The following is a 20,820-nucleotide window of genomic DNA, read 5'->3' on the forward strand; positions in this document are numbered from 1 at the left end:
CCTAGAATGACAAAACAGCTTAACCTCAATGAACGGGTTCGGCGAATAGTTACTTTTTTTTTAGAAGAATTGTACCGTTTTGTTTAGCTCAATCCAGGTCAATTACACCTCGCTACGAGGTAAGTTTTACCTTATTTGGATTTACCTTTTTTTCTAGGTGAATTATACTTTTTTATCGAGCTCAATTCAGGTGAACTTCACCTCGCTACGAGGTAAGATTTACCTTTTTTGGATTCACCTTTTTACTCGGTGAATTGTACCTTTTTTCCAACCTCGATTCAGGTAAATTTTACCTCACTGTGAGGTGAGTTTCACCTCGAAGAGGTAGAAGTTACCTTTTTGGCTTTCACGAGCGTTCACCTTTGCTAACTCGGTAAATTTTACCTTTTTATTATTTTCCGTGTACCCTGTTGAACTATGATTTTTCAGTTTACAGTAGAACCCCGCTAATCCGAGCTCCGGTTATCCGAGTGTCTGCGTTATCCGAGCTACCATTTTCATACAAAATCTATGTGATTTATTATTATTATCAACACTGCGAAACCATTGACTTTACAATGTCTCGGCAAAAACTCAAACAATATTTTAATCGAAGAAATTTTCTTTAAAAGACATACACCGTCTTAGCCGATTTAGGCTTTACAGACCCATGCTTTACAGAGCCCATGCCATCAGTGGACCAGCGATTACCGTCTTACCACGCTAACCACTCGACCACCGAGACGTACAAATCCAAACTCTTAAGGAAAAATTGTAAAGCAGACACAGCTTAAACCTATTCTTAAGGAAATGCACATGTATCAAACTAGTCTACGTTACGGTTGACGAAATAAATCAACTTTTGATATATTGTTTTGCTATTTAATCAACGTTTTCGACGAGTTTTAATAAGCATAACACAGTCCATTTTACCGAGCTATGCGCCTGAATGTATGTTGTACAATAGCAAATGGATATAGGGTTTGTCGATGTATTTCGTGTTCTTCCATGTTTCACTCGACCGAGGTGATCCTTCCCCCGAGTAACTCAGATAAGTGTGGTGCTACTGTATTTCTTTAAAATGGTTAAAAAGTATCCATAATATATCCTGAAAACTCATTTCATGATATCGAATAAACTTTTGATTGGGTTTTTTTAAACCAATTATGATTAAAGTGTCTGAGAGTGAAACTGTCATTCGCGCAGAAAAAAAAAGTGTCACAAAAAAGCTTTTGTGAATGTTGGGGACTCCTTTGATATTATTTACAAATTACCAACAAATTCTCGATCAATTTCACGCCAGTTTTTTCTGCCAAGATAAGTGATGAGTGCGAACGACAAAGGCGATGGAATCTCCCGGGAGGAATGGCAGTCTAGATTGGAAACGTTTCCTTTCAAGCAAGACGACATTAATAAGTTGATTATGAACTATTTGGTTACAGGTGAGTGAATTCAACCTGGATGCCGTAAATTTTTCTCTTTGAATTTGATTCATCTTCGTCGCATTTCGCAATTTATCTATATTTCTTTAAAAATTTTATCGATTTTTTTGATAAATGATTTAATTGTTCTACAGAGGGTTTTAAAGAGGCAGCGGAAAAATTCAAGGAAGAGTCTGGAGTGGAACCATCGGTAGATCTGAGCTCCCTCGATAACAGGATTCTTATAAGGGAAGCAGTTCAGAATGGGCGAATACAAGAGGCAACCCATTTGGTCAATCAGCTTCATCCGGAATTGTTGGATAACGATCGCTACCTTTACTTCCACCTTCAGCAGCTGCATCTAATCGAACTGATCAGGTAAGTTGTTGATTTTTTGTTTAAAATTATACCTACACGATTTTTATTATCGTAATATAAACAAAGAATTGTATTCATTAGAGAAATTAAATGCTAACAAACCAATAGCTAGGTCAAAGCATATCTCGTTATTCACTTCTAAGCTTATGGCAAATATAGTAAAACATTATATATTTCCCTATAGGAAAAATTATTGAAATGGATAGATTCAACACATTCAGTACCGTTCATAATTGTATAGAAATTGAATGCACGTGTTTGTGTGATATACAGTAATTCTACAAAAATCGGACTTTTTGGACTTTTGCAATTCAAACTCTAATATCTCAGAAACTACGCTATATTTTTAATTAAAATTTTGCAGAATGATTGTTGAAATATCAAAATTATGTAGAAATCGCATTTCTGGGTTCATGCCTGAAAAATTGTACCTCACGTAACTTTTGATCCCATCTATAAAATTTTTCAAAAACTTCAGACATGCTAGCTTCATACTTCAACAATCACTCTGCAAAATTTCAATAATAAATGTAGCGTAGTTTCTGAGATATTGCAGTTTGAATAATTAAAGTCCTAAAGTGCGATTTGCGTAGAATTACTGTATCTTAGGTCACATAAACACCGGAAAGCTCAAGTTTTGTTATATAAAAGTGTGATAGTTGATCTATCTAACGCGGAAAATTTGATAAAAAAATATCATCAGAGTTAAAAGTTATGGAAGTTCAAAGTCGAAGTGACAGTGTGAGTGCTTCCAAATTCTATACAATTATGAACGGTACTGTACACGGTACGGTACCTTCACCGAAAAGTTTTGATCTTGAGTTTCAGTTTTTAAGTGTCTCTAGTTTTTATGTTGTTGAATTGATGATTTACCTTTAACTGGTTTCCCGAATCAATTTGTCCTTGTTTTTCTTTTTGCGGATATCCAATAATCGGTAAACATCATCATTCTTAAACGAAAATTAGTAGATCATATTTTAATCACATTACGTTGTAATGATAAGAAGTTAATAAAAGTTCCTTAGTAAAAATATAGCAAACATAGGATAACGTTGCAAGCTTACTTGAAGTTTTAAAAGATCTCGATTGACAAAACTTCCTGACATTGATTTTGTTATTTCCAACTATCAGAGCTGGAAAGATTGAGGAGGCCCTTACTTTTGCGCAAACACAAATCTCCGAAGCTGGCGAAAGCAACCCAGAGGTACTCAACGAACTAGAAAGAACGCTGGCCTTATTGGCTTTTGAGAAACCTCAAAACAGTCCGTTTGCTGATTTGCTGGACCAAACACACCGGCAGAAGGTCGCCAGTGAGCTGAATGCAGCGATACTACGTATGGAGCACCAGGAGCAATCCAGTCCGCGTATGATAAATGTGCTGAAGCTGATTCTATGGGCGCAAGCGGAATTGGATAAGAAGAATGTAAAATATCCCAAAATGGTTGACCTGGCGACGGCAACCATCGATCCGAAATAAAACTGGTAGCAGTAACTTAACTTTGTGGTACATGTTTGATCAAAATATAATATTGAGAGACTTATTTGCATTGACATTAAAGAAAGTTATTTTCTTTTTTTTTTGGTTCTTCGAATTAAAATAAATGAACGATGATGAATCCCAATGATATGGAAATATCAAATATGGGCAACGATAATAATAAGATTGATTTCTTAAGTTGAAGTTGAATTGTACATGAGTTTAATGATTTTTCCTCTTATAATATTGTTTTAGTACACAGCGTGTCTTATTGGATTCTTCCATGCATCGGCTAAGGTTTTGTTTTTGATTTTGTAGCAATTGAGTATGAAATATGTACGGTAATTGAATATTTCAATAAAACTTTAATCGCAGATGTCAATAACAATAAATAAATACGAAAGACTATTAATCGGGTTTCAATAATGATCCTTTAACACGTTGATTTAGAAAAAAAGAACTTCCCTAGTTATAGGTGAATTATTCTAAAAGCGTATAATATTGAATATGCAATGCAGTTTTTGCAATTTTTTTTATTTTTATTCTACGGTTAAAAAATGTCGGATAAAACCTGGAGGATGGTCGATGATCGGGAAAGGCGAAAGTCGGAATTGAGCAGGCATGTAACAGGTCAGCCAAAACAGCTTAAGAAAAAAAAAATCAATTTCAAATCTACCCACGTGGACATGCGGGGAGGGGGTAGGGGTTAGTCAAATGTCCACGGAAGGGGGGTGAAGGATACTTTTTTAAATGACTTCAACGGACAAATCAAAGATTATTTCACCGAAAGAAATTCACAGAGGGGACTGTTATGCGGGTATATATCATATGGATCAGTCCCGATGGATATTTTTTTCGAAATTTCTAGAACAAAATCTCTTTTCTTAGCGCAAGTTCACTGATGTGGAAAAAGTCGTAGAAATTTTGTCACTTTTAGCACATTTTGAAAATTTTGCCATGCAAAAACATTTTCAAGATCTGTAGCCTTCAAGTTTTTTAACAACACGTGTTGTAGTTTCGCATGCTGTGATGCAAAAATAGCAATATTTCTATCACATACGGCTGAAATAAACAGTGCTGTGAAAAAAAAGAACGCCCAAAGATCTTGAGAACATTTTTGCATGGTAAAATTTTCAAAATGTCAAAATTTCTATCACTTTTTCCCAACACCGGTGAACTTGCTCATATTGCTTTATATTGAAGCCCTATGTTTAAAATGATGAACTGTTCATATGGGACTGTTATGCGAGTAGGGGTAGTCATATCTTTGTTCAACTTATATTTTGTGTTTATGCATGGAAATCGATCCTTTACATTTCGACACGGCGCAATCACCGACGGCGCGTGAAACATTTCCAACCTATACACCCAAAATAATTCTCACTTAAAAAATAAGTGACATCTGTAGTAAATTCTCGCCATACGTAATTTCATTTGAATTTTAAGTGATGGGTCAAGTGAATTCATTTAAGTGACCGGTCAAGTGAATTACACTATGACGTTCGAGTGAAATATATCTGAATTTCTAAGTAAGTTTCTAGTTAATTATCTCTCGCGTTTTTAAATAAAAGAACATTTATAGAACACCACTTTGATTTCAAATACTTACATTACGCTTTCGCCATAAATTTATTGATTGGAAAATTCCATCGTAATCCCAAGGCAGATCGGTTACTGCGGATAGTGCCACTTCTAAATCTTCCCTGCTGCAAACCAGAAAAATCTGTCCAGATCAATCCACAAGCTGAAACATGATAACGCCTTTAAATAACTTTTTCTTAAATCACGTTTAACACAAACTACCGCCAAAATCGCCTAGTAAAAAATCGGAAAAATCCAAATCCAGAATAAGCTTTAAACGCTGCTCTTTAGAATTTGCCATTTTGAACTCTGAAAATAAACACAAATACAACCCGACATTCACTTGAAATTCAAGTGATGGGGAAGTGAATATTTTTTCTCACTTCAAATTCAAGTGACGACTGAAGTGAATGTGGATGAATTCACTTGAAATTTAAGTGACTGCCGAGTGAAATGTATATGTCGCACTTGAATGGAAGAAAATCACTGGATCCTTGTTTTTAAGTGAAAAATCATGTGTATTTTAAGAGTGAATTTGGGTTCAGTGTATGATAGGACTCCGCGAACTTCTTGGTGGGAGATATCGCGTTTTATGCACCGCGAAGATCGGTTTGAGGATACCGAACCGCCATCACCTCGTTTACTTCAATTTGTTCCAGCACGACGAGTAGACGGCCGGGCCGTAAAAGTGTCCCTCAATTATAGTTCAAAGAAAATTGTTAAAATGAAAGAGTGTTGTTATTGTGCAATAAAACTGTTTGAATTGTGAACAAGTTGTGTCATCATTGGACCATAAGAAAAATGAACAAGAAAACTTACCCGAAAATTTGGGAGCAAGTGTCCGCATCAATTTAATGTCTAGGAATCACCCACTGCAACCCTGAGCCCTCGACATTTGGTCCTTCGAACCGATCGAGGCTCTGAATCCGGAACAGATCCGGATTAGATCTATTCGGAAGCTAGAGTGCCGCTAGCCTTAACGCCATCACAACCGTGGATGCCAAGCGCCATCTTGATGAACGTCGTTCAACTCGACACAACAAAGGAATATACAAGGCATATTTCTATCAACGAAAAGGTTGCACTCCAAGTTCCATGTTCATCTCTACCGGATCTCATACCACCATCAAATTCGGCTGCACACATCACATCATCTCCGCCGGAGGCCCGCGGATCGATTCGATACCAATCGTGCCTGGAACACCTAAACACGTACATCATCTTGATTCGGTCAAGCACCCCACATTTCATTAGAGAACCATTACAACCAAGTAACAATTAGCCAGCAACGGATTTAATGAAAATACAAAGTAAATTTCTTGCCTTGCTAAGGTAATTAGCATTCCAAACACTTTACCGTCGCTTGCCGAGCTACTTGGTCTCTTTTTTTCTTCATCGCACAAAATGTCGTCCGCAGCCTCAGAGGCCGTCGTCACAGTTTATCTTCATCGTTCAGCAACATCTATGAATTCGACGAGAGTTTCCAAGAACCCCGAGACATCGCAGAAGCTCCAGTCCAACTAGAAACAGTCGTCGAAATCTGGTCCGAATACGCCAAGGTCCAGTCAGAACTGGAAACACTAGACGAGCACTGGATAAGTACCTGGAACAAAAAACTTCATTTGAAGCCGCTTACTATCGAGTGGAGGGATTTTTGCTTCAAAAATGCCCTCCACAAGCCACAACACAACCACCAACTCCTGCCACACAGCTCCATCACACGCACGTTGAATTGCCCGTGGTTTCCTGGAAATTTCGACCACTGGCTCCTCATCACAAGAATTGTCGAACATCCAGAAATTTTATTATCTCCGAGCATCGCTTACTGGAGAAGCTCTATCACTCATCCAAACCATTCCAATATCAGCCACGAACCCTATGCTTGGAATTTGCTTACCCAACACTACCAAAATTTTCGCTTGCTAAAGAAAACTACGTCCAAACACTTTTTGAATTTCGGACGACGACGAGAATCGAACACTGAACTGCATTCATTGGTCGAAAAAATTGAAGCCAATGTCCGAATTCTGTGCAGTACATTTTCGAGACCTCACTGATTTTGTACAGCGCAGAGCAGTGCTCAAAACTGTTGACATGCTTGGATGAAAGTGAAATAATTGTCCATTCACATTTCACGTTCCCATCATTGCCCCCGATCAATCAAAATAGCAATCTGTGACTGACTTTCAAACAACAGTCACTTCAATTTCGTACCCGCGAATGTGAACTTTTCAAAAACTTAGTAATTTATCTAAAATTTGGCGATCATGATAGAGTTGGAAACAACGCATTTTTCCCATTAATTTTTCCAGGTCATAGTCTATTAAGAAACTATTAAGTACCAATGAAAATAATCGGTTTTAGAGGCATTTTGTCTTACGGACACACCTAAAGATACAAGGAAATGGTGGTCACGTTAAGTTGATTTCGCAAACGTCCAGACGTCATAGTTAGGGATCCGGAAGAAAACTTTTTCAGTTGTCTGGTAGAATAGAAAGTATATCCGATCATGAAAAATCCAATTGACCTGATTGAGTTTTTTTTACTGTCACGACTTTGTGGATTGAATGAGTGTAGAGTGAATGAAGAAAGCAAAACATGTATTCACTGTCATTATGAAGTTCGGCTAGGTTTATGATTTTATTTCATCGTCTTTCGAAACACGTGGGAAAAAGCCGGGAATTTTTGGCTCAGTCAAAGTATGAAGAAATAGGTCGAAACAAGTAGAAATGCATTCTTGTTTGAGCCGCCGTAGCGCAAAGTCGTGACATTTTCTTCGGGTGAAGCTAAATTAGAAACAAGATCCGAACCGTGAAAAAGTTTATTTCATCAGTTTTTGGCAAATGAATAACACTGATAGTTCGAGTGCTGGGAAAACGACATGAGTGTAGGGGGCACCTATGGATGGCGTTTTAGGAAATGCCGAATAGTGGGCCGTATAAGCACCTTATACCATACCAGGACAAAACAATAAAGTTTGTAATCTACTGGAAACCAACCTTAACTGACAGGTTTATTACATTACGGTCGACTCAAATCACTTTACTCACTTACTTAATGATCCCGCGCCGATCCACCGGTGCATAGGGCCGTGGTAAAAGACCTCCACTGTTGACGATCCGGAGCCAGCGTCTTCACCTGGTCCCAGTCAAGATTCTCGTCGACAGTTCGGATTTCAGCGGCTAGGCTTCGCCGCCACGAGTTTCTGGGCCTGCCTCTTCTTCGATGACCTTCTGGATTCCAGTCAAGCGCCTCTCTGCAAATCTCGTTTTCATCTTTTCGCAGCGTGTGCCCAATCCATCTCCACTTACGTTCCCGAATCTCGATTTCTAGCGCCCTTTGATGACACCGGCGATCACTTTGGTGCTCAAAAAACATGCTGCCTTCCACTCTATGGCACATCGGCTGTACCATATTCCAATGGAAAAGCCTGAGTTTGAAGACGAGAAGCAAAACATTTTTGATGCAGGGATTGTGAATGGATACGACAATGACTTCGTTCGTAAAATTCTTCACAAGCACGCCCGAAAAAAGTACCGAAGTGATGCAACAACACTAACACCGGATAAAGAAGAATCACAAAGAGTTAGTCTACCGTTTTATCCAAAATTGACTAACGGAATCAGCCAGATTCTTCGGCAGCATGGTCAAAAAACTGCATACAAGAGTGGAAACACCCTCAAGGATCGTCTAGTCTCGCTTAAAGACAAGATTCCTGAGGAGGATAGATCCGGAATTTACGAAATTCCATGCAGCAGCTCCTCGGCTATTTATATTGGTCAAGCTCGCCGTAAATTCAAAGTCCGTCTCAAAGAACACAAAAATGCCGTTGAGAATGGAAGAATTAATGAATCAAGTGTTGCCGCCCACATAACAGAGTTTGACCATTCCATCGATTGGAAAAAGGTCAAATTTAGGAAGTTTGTACGAAAAACATCACATCTGAATGCTTGGAAGTCGATGTTCATCAGCACCGCCGAAAAACCGTTGATGAACGAACACGATCCGCCGATCATTTCACCCCTCTTCAACCTGATCAACCAAAAATCCGCATAATGCCAATTTCGTTCGACGAATACTACATCAAGTATGATACTGGAGCTGTAATTATCCTTTGAGTAATCAGTCGGATATCGTCCTGTAGATGGGCAACATCGAGTCCGAAACCGGTCGACAAAAAGGTAACTTCATATCCTTTTTCCATAAAGTAAGATCGTAATACTGTGTCGTGTCCTGTAATACTTCGTGTGTTATGCGAAATTTGTATGGCTCAACGATAAAAAACATTTTTTCAACCATCAGCCATACGCGTTCGGTGCTGCTCGTAAAGCGCCTATAAGTAGGCTCCTACGTTTAGAAGAAATTGCCCAGTCGAATGATAGTGCATGATATTTTTTAAACATTTTGGTTCGGCCAGAGTTAACTGGGTGCAAACATATTGCTATCAAAATTCAGTTTTCTGCTTATTGTATCTTCTTCTTCTTCTTCTTACATCAACATGGCCAAAACATGTAGGCATCCTGGAAAATGGAAGACTTGCGTCTTTCATTTTTCTTTTCAGCGTATTATCTGTTACATATTGCTATGCATTGCAGATATTATTACGGCCAGGCCAACCATGTGATGAAAACCGCGAAAGATACAGGATACAGGGGTGTAATGAAGCGTGGAGATCCCTACCAAACGCTTCATATAATATTTTGAATATTGAATGACCTTAATATTAATTTATGTCATTTGGGAAATATGGATTATTGAAACATTAAATGCTGTAAAGGAATTATGAAATTACGAAACTTACCAACATTATACTCAAAGCAATAAGAATTAGAATAAATCAGATTTTTTTGCCTTCGTATCTTTCCGTCTACTCTGTGGATAGTATGATGGGTTAATGATATTAGCTCAAGTCAATAATTGCAAAATCAAAAATTTAAAATAAGTACTGCAATGCCTAAATTGATATTATTTCAAAATAGATTTGATAATTTTTCAATGATTTTCGAAAACGACAATCAAGATGAAACTTACACTTCTTGCTTCCAATTGTTTGAATATTCGAAAAAAAAGTGATATTTAACAATAAAATACCTTGAAATTCTGGATTATCGGACAAATCGAAGAGGGGGGAGGGAGTGGTCTAACAAAAAAAAAATGGAATTGTTTCGGCCTTATTTGTTTTGTTTTTTGTTGAAGAAACATGAAAGTGATTAAGTTTTTGATCGTAAATCATAACAAACAATTGCTCAGTAGAATTTCATGTCAACGTTTTTGAAAGTGGTTTAACATCCTCTTAAAAATAAGCGATTTACGAATGCTTCGACATGAAAACCTTTTTTACGGCCTTCCCGTTAGAAAGCAATTAATGTGGTGTAATGATAAAAAATAGTACTTAGCTTTGAGTTCCGGCCCAAGAAACTTTTAAATCCCTGCATCCAATCTTTCTTCATTTCTAGTGCAGTCTTTAGTCCGGAGGTCCAAGGTGCCTGATCAGGGAACCGGGAAACTGAGCAGCACAAGTCCATCTTCCAAACCACAGAAAATCCGGCTTCAATCCCCGTTGAACTAAACCAACTGAACCGAAACTTTAAGAATTTTCATTTTTTTTCGAAAACTTCAACAGTTTTCGGAAGAGCCAATTTTTCACGTCTTCTCAGTTTTCTGCTTATTGTATAATCATTAATTGACCAGTATAGTCTCGACGGCTTTATAAGAGTCTGAATGTGATAGTAAAATGACCAAATAAGATATTTAATGAAATGGAATCAATTAGAAGGGCTGAGAACTTATAACTCGATTTTCTCAAAATCAAGTTGATGGCGTTCAGTTCGGTCTGGTAGAATCCCGACCATAAAAATTCTAAATTTCAGTGGAAAAAATTGTAACTGATTTTAATAAATAAGTGATGGTGAATATGGCGGAAGATGAACAAACAAGGGCTACATCCAGTCAGGTGCGGTCCTATGGGGTAGGGGGGGGGGGGGGTTATCGTGGTGATTACCCCCCCCCCCCCCCCTCCCCCAAGCGGGAAAAAACCGTTACAAAATGCTTGAATTTCTATAAAAACTTTAAATTCTCCTAGTAGATGGGCTTTTGAATTTTCAAAAATTTTCCACTCCGTGGGGGTGATTAATAAACGAAAAAAATTTGTTCATCACTTAAAGACTCAAGATTGAAGAAAAGTCGGTCTACCAAACTGAAGGTGCTGTAACTTGCAATTCCCTGGCCCGAATTATTCCAATCAACTTCTGTTGAATTACTTAGAGTGTTGAATTTAAATTTGCTAACCATTTATCTACTAAACATTTGAGCTAGGTAATGAAATGTAGGGACATTTTTTTGAATAGTCACTGATATCTCTCATATGCCTAAATTTACATGAGCAAATTGTGATAAATTTTGTATTTGTTTCAAAATCTGAGCTTCTTAATTATTCATTATGTTTTGAATTTTAATAGAATGACAGATTCGGTCAGATTGAAGAAAACAAAAAAAAAAAACTCAAACTATATACATACATATGTACGGAATCGTAAGATTGGCAATTTCCTTTGATTTTCAGAAATTACTATCATGTTAAATGGATTAACAGATCTTGGTCATTCTAAGAAGTGAAAAAATACCTTTGAACTTTAAGTGTTTAACTGCCTTATAAGTAAGAAATATAAATTGTAGTCACATTCTCAGTCAGTAGTCACATTGGAGGGATCAGTTTTCCAGTAGGCGCTTAAGAAACGTGTGACTTCAATTGACCGTCTTTGGTACCTTCTAATCTTTTTGTTTGACACCAATATTATAGGTACTAAATAAATTCAACCGTTATATACAACATGTTGAGATTTAGCAACGGAAAGTTCCTCATTAGGATTTTTATTTGTAGTTCATAATATCTCAAAAACCGTAAAAATCGGGACAAAATATTATAACAAAACTTTACTTCAAGAATAAAAAGCTAAGACGAATCAGAAATCCAAATTAAAATTAGAATTTTCAATTCTGTATTTTTTTTTGCTTATAGTTGGTTTATTGACAATTTTAAATCTTTTTAAAGTCATGTCTAACTCATTCCAAAATCCAATGCAGTACTATTCTCACTTGCGTTTACAAGGAATTCATAATTAGATTGCCAAATAACAATTGAGTTTTTAAATCACATTAAAGATTCTCTTGCACGAATTCATTTCTCCCTCGAATCAACATCATTGAAATATGAATTATGAAACTTCAAACTAACCTATATTAAGAAATTTAAAAAAAAATAGATTCAATTTAATTTAATCTGGATTGAAATCTATCACATCAAGCATTCATATAATGGATGACCGTAAAAAGATTCAAGTACATACTACCAAACAGAAATTGAATATGAAAATTTTAAATTTTTGTAGTTAGAGTTCAAGTTTCAAAAACCTTTTAAAGATTTCTAAATTCAAGTTAATGCGTTAATAAAACACAAGAAATTCCAGAGCAACAATAAATCAAATGAAGAAATTGTGGGTAATGTTTGTAATTTGAGCCCAAAAGGAATAAAAACTATTTATAAAAGCTTATTCAATATGAAGGAATTGGTGTTTTGAGAAAGGAACTTAAATTCATTTTCAAAACTCAAAATCTGCATTCACAATTATAACACAAGGATAAAAAACTCACATTTTCCGAGGTGCAAAGAATTTGAAAATTGACTTTGACTTATTTAGGGGTACTGAATGCAAATTTGTATTTTTCTATCAGCTCTGTTTTTCGGTATAACTTTTGAAAAAAGAAGGTTAAAATTCATTGAAAAAATTAGTGCATTACAGCAAAAGTGTACAGTATCAAAAGGATTTAGAAAAAAGGTTATAACTTCATGATCAATTTTTCATGACTTCAGGACCACAAAATTATAGAATTTTAAGAAAAAAATATTTTTTTTTTAAATCGTTCTTTTTTTGAAAGAAAATTATTGTTTTTTCGGGAATTTGCCACTTAGTGGCATTCTTTCCTAAAATCTGCATCGATGAAAAAATGAAAGATAATTTATAGATTCAAAGTAATTATTTTTTGTTCATGTAGGTCAGCTGCTTCATCAGTTATCATTGATCGATTAAACTCTAAACTAATTAGTTTTCCGACAAAAAAAAACTGACAAAAATCGAGTTAAAAAAGCAAAATTTTTCAAAATCAGCTTTTCACCTTCTTTGTAATTTATATGTTGCTTTTTCATTTGTTTGAGTATAATTAAAATTGAAAATTTTGTATTGAAACCTGTAATTCAAGAGCAAATCAATAAAAATTAAGTTCCAGAAGCTTCATACTTCAGTATCTGATTTTGAAAATATTATTTTCATCTGAATTTATATTTAGAGTGTCAATTTTTTATATCGAGAATCTGAAAAATCAAAACCAAATTTTGAACGAGGATTGTGTTTCCAAATTGCAAATAATAGGTATTACAAAATATCCAAATCATTTTTTTTATTTACATAAAAAAAAAAAAAAAAAAATATCCAAATCACTATTCAGTAAATGACTCTAATGAAAATCACCGTTCAGTTTGAAATTCGTAGCAATAATTAACAAAAACTAAAATTAAGAAGCTCAACCACGTGTGTATAATTTTCATTTGTAAAATGGCATTTAAAACAAGAAATTCTTTAAAGATTTTTGAATGTGACAATTTCAAACTACCAGATATACAAATTATGCCAATTTTCTTTTTAATATTTTATTTCTTCTCTTATTTAATATTTTTCTAAATAGATACATCTGATTTTATTCGGTGAGGGAGAAGGAGCAGTGTTCAGCTTATATTGCACTCATTTGAAAGTGGCAACCCTAATACCACCGCCCCCCTCTCCCCGCCCGCCATCCTCTTCCTTTTCTCGCTTTTTCAAAATGAACGCTTTTTCACCAGATATTACGTTCCTTCATATTGACTGATTTTTGAAAATTTGAAAAATCACCCCCCCCCCCCCCAAGAGCCAACTCTAGGACCGCCCCTGCATCCAGTCATATTGCAATTACTTTCGTTGATCCTGCTCTGTTTTACATACAGTCAAACGGGGCATCATGAAAAAGCAGGGTTAGATGCAACATTTGTATACCACAACTACAACACTCATTCAACTTTCATTTCAATATACTTTATTAAATTATTCTGTGGTGGTATGAGCCTACTTGGTTGAATGATTCAACTGAATCAAAGCAATCGAAAGATTCCTTTTAATTCAACCACGGTAAATGAAAAGTTCATATACCAGTATTTCGATAGCAACTTACTACCTTCTTCAGTGAACGTTTTCGATTGATGAATGTGTATCGTTTCCCTCCCTTATATTGTCCGGGTTAGGTAAGCTACTACTAGGTAGCAGAAACCTCCGAATGCTCGGCAGTTGTGCCGTTGTCTGTTTTTTGGGTCTACCTACCCTATTCTGGGTGTTTTCTGGTAGTGCTAAATTATTTTCTACCCGTTTTTGGGCATTGTCAGGTAAATTATTGTATTTCTTTTTACCTAAGAATTTGAACAACCAAGTGTGCCCTGGTCCGGTGTCTCCGTTTAAGAGATGAACTGATTTTTCATTGAAGATTTCAATGCTTTTAGCAACATCCAATTTAAGCGAATTACTATTCAAAGACCGGATCAGCGAGACATTTCCTCGATCAATAGAGTGACCAGATTCACACATGTGTAAAGCTACTGCAGATCTAGGGTTCTGAAGAACTTCTAACATCCATAAACGGTTTGCATAAGAATATTAAATTCACTTGCGAAATAGAAGAAGACAGGAAATTACCTTTCCTGGATGTTCTGGTAAGGAAAGATGATGGCCTATTCCAATTCGAAATCTACAAAAAGCCGACAAACACCATGAGGGTAATACCGAGCACCTCGAACCACTCGTTCCAGCATAAGATGGCGGCGTTCCACCACATGATCCATCGGATGAACTCCATTCCCCTATCAACTGAAGGAAGAGAAAAAGAACTTCAATACATTTTCCAAACGGCTAATAAAAATGGATACCAAAGTAGATCCATTCAAGCCATTATAAGGAAGAAAGAAAGATTGCTTCAACGGAAATCTTTCACCACTTTAACTCCTATTCAGAAGGAGTTTCAACGAAGGTCCATGGAGTTCAACAGTGTCAACGCAGTCGAATTGCGACACAAGTTGACAAAGTTCGATATTGAACTAGTGTTCACTAGCTCTAATAATCAACTGAAATCCATCTTAGGATCGACAAAAGATCCAGTGGAGCTCCTTCATAGATCTGGTGTGTACAAAATCAGTTGTTCCGACTGTGATAAGGTGTACATTGGACAAACCAAAAGGAAGTTGATTGATAGATTCGAGGAACACATGGCTATAGCTAGATCTGATTCAAAGAAGAAAATTCTTCCTTCACAGAACCCTAGATCTGCAGTAGCTTTACACATGTGTGAATCTGGTCACTCTATTGATCGAGGAAATGTCTCGCTGATCCGGTCTTTGAATAGTAATTCGCTTAAACTGGATGTTGCTGAAAGCATTGAAATCTTCAATGAAAAATCAGTTCATCTCTTAAACGGAGACACCGGACCAGGGCACACTTGGTTGTTCAAATTCTTAGGTAAAAAGAAATACAATAATTTACCTGACAATGCCCAAAAACGGGTAGAAAATAATTTAGCACTACCAGAAAACACCCAGAATAGGGTAGGTAGACCCAAAAAACAGACAACGGCACAACTGCCGAGCATTCGGAGGTTTCTGCTACCTAGTAGTAGCTTACCTAACCCGGACAATATAAGGGAGGGAAACGATCAATCGAAAACGTTCACTGAAGAAGGTAGTAAGTTGCTATCGAAATACTGGTATATGAACTTTTCATTTACCGTGGTTGAATTAAAAGGAATCTTTCGATTGCTTTGATTCAGTATTAAATTATCATTGAATGATAACAAATTGATGATGACATAGTTTTCAACATCGTGAAAGAATTTTTTGATCTGAAAAAGTTTCTGATTATCATAAGAAATTAAAAAAATGAGCAATAAATGTCAAATTTTTTGCATTTTTCGTTGCCGTAAAAAACTTTACCCAGTATGACGGATTGGCTTAATGATATCATCTACAAACTTTACATTGCTTTCTTTTTCCTATACCAGAACTGTTGGTGTAAAAATATTTTTCGGACAATCACCATTTTTTTTAAATAAATATTTTTATAATTCACTTACCTGTCTGGGGCAAAATGTAACAGAATGAAAATCAGAACTTAACCTCATAAATCTCGTTTCCATATTCTGGGATATGATTGTTTTGCATTATGCGTTTGTTAACATTAAAATTTCATGCATCCTAAGATTTATTTTCATGATATAACCTAATAGAATATTTGTAATTTTTTTTACCCCTAAATATATGCAGCAAATTTACACTTTGTTAAAAATTTGATTCGAACAAAACAAAGAAATACTGCAATTGGTGCTTTATGCGTTATGACATTACAAATGTATCAAAAACTATAAATTTTCAAACATTTTCAGAGTTTGTTGCAACTTACCCCTTTTTCTTAGTAGGGTGAAAATTGCATGTTTTTGAAAATTTAAAAATAACTGGTAAAATCAATAATTTTTCTCATGACCCGAATGACCCGGGTGGTTAAAAGGTCTCTAATAAATTATACTAATAATAATAATAATAATTTTTCTGGTAACGTCAATTTGGTGTTCCATCATCAATAAAACTTTTGATGTACAAGAGGTATGATTATCTGTAGGCATTAAGATTTTAGAAGCCATTGAAGTTGAAAAGTGTTGCCCCAGTTGACGGTACTTAATCGAAAACAAATCTTTACGATAGAAAACTGCATTGATTTGTCTCAGAAGTTTGCGATGACTTTATTTGGCAATTGTCCATTTTGAATCCTGGAACTTTTTTTTATATCCAGATTATGAATACGAGTTGTTTGAAGAGAAGCGATTTTTGTGGTAGCTTATTGATTAGATAGGAATTTCGAATACATATAAATATTTCTGTGGATGTTTTAAGATCTCAGCTATTTATCTTTAAATGTAATTAGGAATGACAAAGCAATTTTTCTTTTGTGGTTAAAGAATAGTTTTTATTCCTAAAAATATTCTTCCGCGCGATGCATTCAAGATAAATTCAACTTCTTTCATTGACAATTCGGTCGTCCTTAAAAGGACGGTTTTAATGATAGAATAATCGATTTCGTTAATTTACTTGGAGCTCGTGTACTTAGTAACAGCTTTGGTTCCTTCAGAAACAGCATGTTTCGCCAGTTCTCCAGGAAGCAGCAAACGAACAGCGGTCTGAATTTCCCGGGATGTTATTGTCGAACGCTTGTTGTAGTGGGCCAAACGGGATGATTCTGAGGCAATCCGCTCGAAAATGTCGTTGACAAAGCTGTTCATGATACTCATGGCCTTTGAAGAAATCCCAGTGTCTGGATGAACCTGCTTCAACACCTTAAAAATGTAGATAGCGTAACTTTCCTTCCGGCGAAGCTTCCTCTTTTTTTTGTCCGTCTTGGCAATGTTCTTCTGGGCTTTTCCGGATTTCTTGACCGCTTTTCCACTTGTTTTTGGTGCCATTTTCCCGATATTCTAGGCTAGGAGACAGTAGAACCAACACTGATAGCTGTGCTTCGTGACGCTTCGCTTTTTATTCAGAAAATACTTTTTGCGCAGACTCTGGGTTGCTATGTTATTTTGGAAAATTCCCCGGAGTTTTCCCATGTCATTTTCCAGTTTTTCCCGGTATCTAAAATGTATAAAAGGGCTACACAGCGTGTTTCGGTTCTACTTTGGTGGTGAAATCGAATCGATACGTATCAAACAATGTCAGGCCGTGGTAAAGGTGGCAAAGTGAAAGTAAAGGCAAAGTCCCGTTCATCCCGTGCTGGGTTGCAATTTCCGGTCGGCCGTATCCATCGTCTGCTACGCAAGGGCAATTATGCGGAACGAGTGGGGGCCGGAGCTCCAGTTTATCTGGCAGCCGTAATGGAATACTTGGCTGCTGAAGTTTTGGAATTGGCCGGAAATGCTGCTCGTGACAACAAGAAGACCCGAATCATTCCCCGCCATCTGCAGTTGGCCATTCGCAACGATGAAGAGCTGAACAAATTGCTGTCTGGCGTCACGATTGCACAGGGCGGAGTACTGCCCAACATTCAGGCCGTACTTTTGCCAAAGAAAACTGAAAAGAAAGCTTAAATTTGCCAGACCATCTGCTACCGTTTCCAAACCGTCCTTTTCAGGACGACCGATTAAGCCCGGAAAGAGTTTATTCGAAGCTTTTCGTACCCAGGTGGTAGGGGGAATGCGACTTGTGTGATGCAAAATTACACTTCTGATAATGTGCACTATTGCAGTCTTTTCATATTTGTCTGATTTTTGAAAAATTTAATAAATATAATGATGTTACATGAAATCGATCAAATCTAGACTGCTGGCAGAATCCGTAAAGATGGCGAGTTGGTACATAGTAGATAACAGTTTTAGTCTGGATAAATAAGTGAAGGTAAAGATGGAAGAAACGGATCGATATTTAGTACATTTAACGAGACAATTCTAATGGAATTCAGTGGCTTTTGGGTTCAAAAGACTTCCGGTTGATTGTTTAACGAGAATAAATAATCAGGGATTCTCTGGAGCCACCAAGTCGAGCAAAATCTGAAGATAAAAGTTACATTGACTATTTTTGGCCATATTAGTTCTCATTTCACAGTTTATAAGTGCCAGTTAAAGAGAATTTTAAATGTTTGTCTTACTACCGAATAGTCATTGCATACTTAAAGCACTTAAAGGAACAATTGTCTAATTTTTAGATCAAAAGCAATTTTTTGAGTCTTTTTATCAGGTAGTTATTGGATGAATATTGATAATAGGATTAAATATTAGTAATTTTATGCTAAGAAATGATCTCGATTTATTCAGAAGAAATATATATCTTTTTGAACTCTGGGGATCAATTGAACGCACAGCATACATTTTTGAAAATCCTTTTCTCAAAAACAACTAAGGCTTTACTATTGCTTTGAAAATATGACATTAGGAAGTTCATATTATACTTCAACTATTGACTTATTGGAATAAATATTATTATATAGTTTTCGTATGGGAACATTTCAACGTGATATCTAAAATATCTTCAAGTTACATTTTGTTCATTTTTTCTAACAAAGCTGAAACAAAAATTTTTCAGACAACAACATTGTGAAACAGCAAATTGGAAATGTACTTTTATTTAAATTTTTTGTCACAATTTCGTTATTTATAACGAAAGATTGATATTTTTAAAGCTATTTGTATTTTCCTGATTCTATCAGAGTTTGTAAGAAGTAAAAAAAACTTGAGAATATTGAAAACTACAACTTAAAACTACTATATACAATCTAAAGTTACTAAAGGCAACCAACTAAAAGTGTGAACGTTAATTTTCTATGTACAAAGTTTTTATCAATGTGTATTCTGATTGGTTTGATTTTTCTACAAATTTCGTTCCACTAACGTTAGTATCAAATTTTTTCCACACCCGCATCGTTGTGAAGTTCCAAAACCCTGGTGTTGAAAGGGCAATTCAGTGTCATCCTCAATATTCGGTTTTGGATCATCGCGGTTTGTTTCTATAAAAGTTCGAGCCAGGGTTGGTCGGCTCTTCTCAAACAACAAAGAGCCGGGAGAAACCAACACTGTTTTCAGTTCGGCTTCCGAGTGTAATCCTCTTTCGCTGATCGTGCTCCACTCGTTACCCGAGTTTACACGAGCTGTAAGTGACTCGGACGGCAAGTGTGAGAGCATTTGCATCCGAGTGGAAGAAAGAGAATTCTAAACAAAGAGCGCCTTGTGTTTCAGTCATACACCTCAGAGTAAAGAAGGAAAAAAAATATTTAGACTCCCACCACACAACGTATAAATATAAACAATTTCTACTCCGCTACCATGCCCACTAGACCGCTGCAAAAAATGACTTTTTGCTCCCATATGTTTTTTCGATGCCTTTTGGGGCCCCAAGCATCAGTGTAAAATTTGAGATGATTTGGTTGATTCCTGAGTTAGCGCAACGCGTTTCAATTTTGTATGGAAATTTGTATGGAAGAAGAAATGTTTGCACATTAAATCATCCAGAAAGTTCAAATAAGCTTGAAATGAAGTCGGTCTTTAACTTTTGGTTTTGCTTACATGACAAGCAGCTAAGAATTTCATGGAAAAAGTTATAACAATTTCAAAATAAAAAATCTAAATTCATTGAAAAATATTCAAAAATGGCAGACTTTGCTTGCTAGAGCTGTTAATAATTTCATGAAATGTTATGGCAAAGGTTATATAAATCAATAAATTCTCTGGCAATGCAAAGCAGTTTTTTGAGATTTTTTATTTCCATCCTACTGTTACACAGCTTTCAAACAAGCAGACAAAAACGATATAATTAAAATAATGAATTTTGAAAACAAAAATTTTATATAACATTGAATATCTTTTCTGGGGTACAATTTAGGTTTTTGCTTTGTTCGCAAGAAATTTACTGCAAGAATCAAGGAACATTTTTCATCCAAAGTTATATTTTTTGGAACTTTCAGAAAATCTCTGGCGATTTTTGAATGAAAAAATTTGTTTTCCCTTACAAATTTCCATACAAAATTAAAACTCGTTGCGCTAATTCAGGACTGGATGGATCGCTTTAAAAAAAAATATTGCTATTGCTGGCAGCAAAAACAACCAAAAAAAGTTATGGGAGGTGTAAAAATTTAAGAATTTCAAGTTTTCATACAAAGCTTGCAGCGGTCTAATGCCCACTGCTGTTAGCTGTTTTTAATTCTTTTTTTTTTGCAAAAGGTAGCGTTCGAAGAAGAGGTGACAGGTGGTTTCATCAAAAAATCAGGACACCGCGAAGAACAAAAATCACTATTTTTCATGACCCCAGGAAATGAAATGCAGCTCTTCTTAGATTGCATAAATTAAGGCGAAATAGCGGTGCAGTATACGCCTTAGTTTATG

General features: G+C 36.0%; 3 protein-coding genes across 3 annotated transcripts; 2 read left to right on the plus strand and 1 right to left on the minus strand.

The window, feature by feature from the left end:
- Positions 1–1,171: 1,171 nt before the first annotated feature.
- LOC129753546 (glucose-induced degradation protein 8-B homolog) lies at positions 1,172–3,663 on the plus strand. Its single transcript, XM_055749380.1, has 3 exons — positions 1,172–1,421; positions 1,556–1,778; positions 2,910–3,663. Exons 1-3 carry the CDS (start codon positions 1,304–1,306, stop codon positions 3,253–3,255), a joined length of 687 nt encoding a protein of 228 aa, XP_055605355.1. The 5' UTR covers positions 1,172–1,303; the 3' UTR covers positions 3,256–3,663.
- A 13,231-nt stretch (positions 3,664–16,894) lies between these two features.
- On the minus strand, positions 16,895–17,751 carry LOC129752958 (histone H2B-like). The gene has a single exon (XM_055748751.1). It carries the CDS (start codon positions 17,413–17,415, stop codon positions 17,041–17,043), a length of 375 nt encoding a protein of 124 aa, XP_055604726.1. The 5' UTR covers positions 17,416–17,751; the 3' UTR covers positions 16,895–17,040.
- On the plus strand, positions 17,592–18,247 carry LOC129752963 (histone H2A-like). Its single transcript, XM_055748756.1, has one exon. It carries the CDS (start codon positions 17,662–17,664, stop codon positions 18,034–18,036), a length of 375 nt encoding a protein of 124 aa, XP_055604731.1. The 5' UTR covers positions 17,592–17,661; the 3' UTR covers positions 18,037–18,247.
- The last annotated feature ends 2,573 nt before the right edge of the window (positions 18,248–20,820 follow it).

Source organism: Uranotaenia lowii, chromosome 1 (assembly GCF_029784155.1).
Source record: "Uranotaenia lowii strain MFRU-FL chromosome 1, ASM2978415v1, whole genome shotgun sequence".
In the NCBI taxonomy this organism is placed as follows: Eukaryota; Metazoa; Arthropoda; class Insecta; order Diptera; family Culicidae; genus Uranotaenia; species Uranotaenia lowii.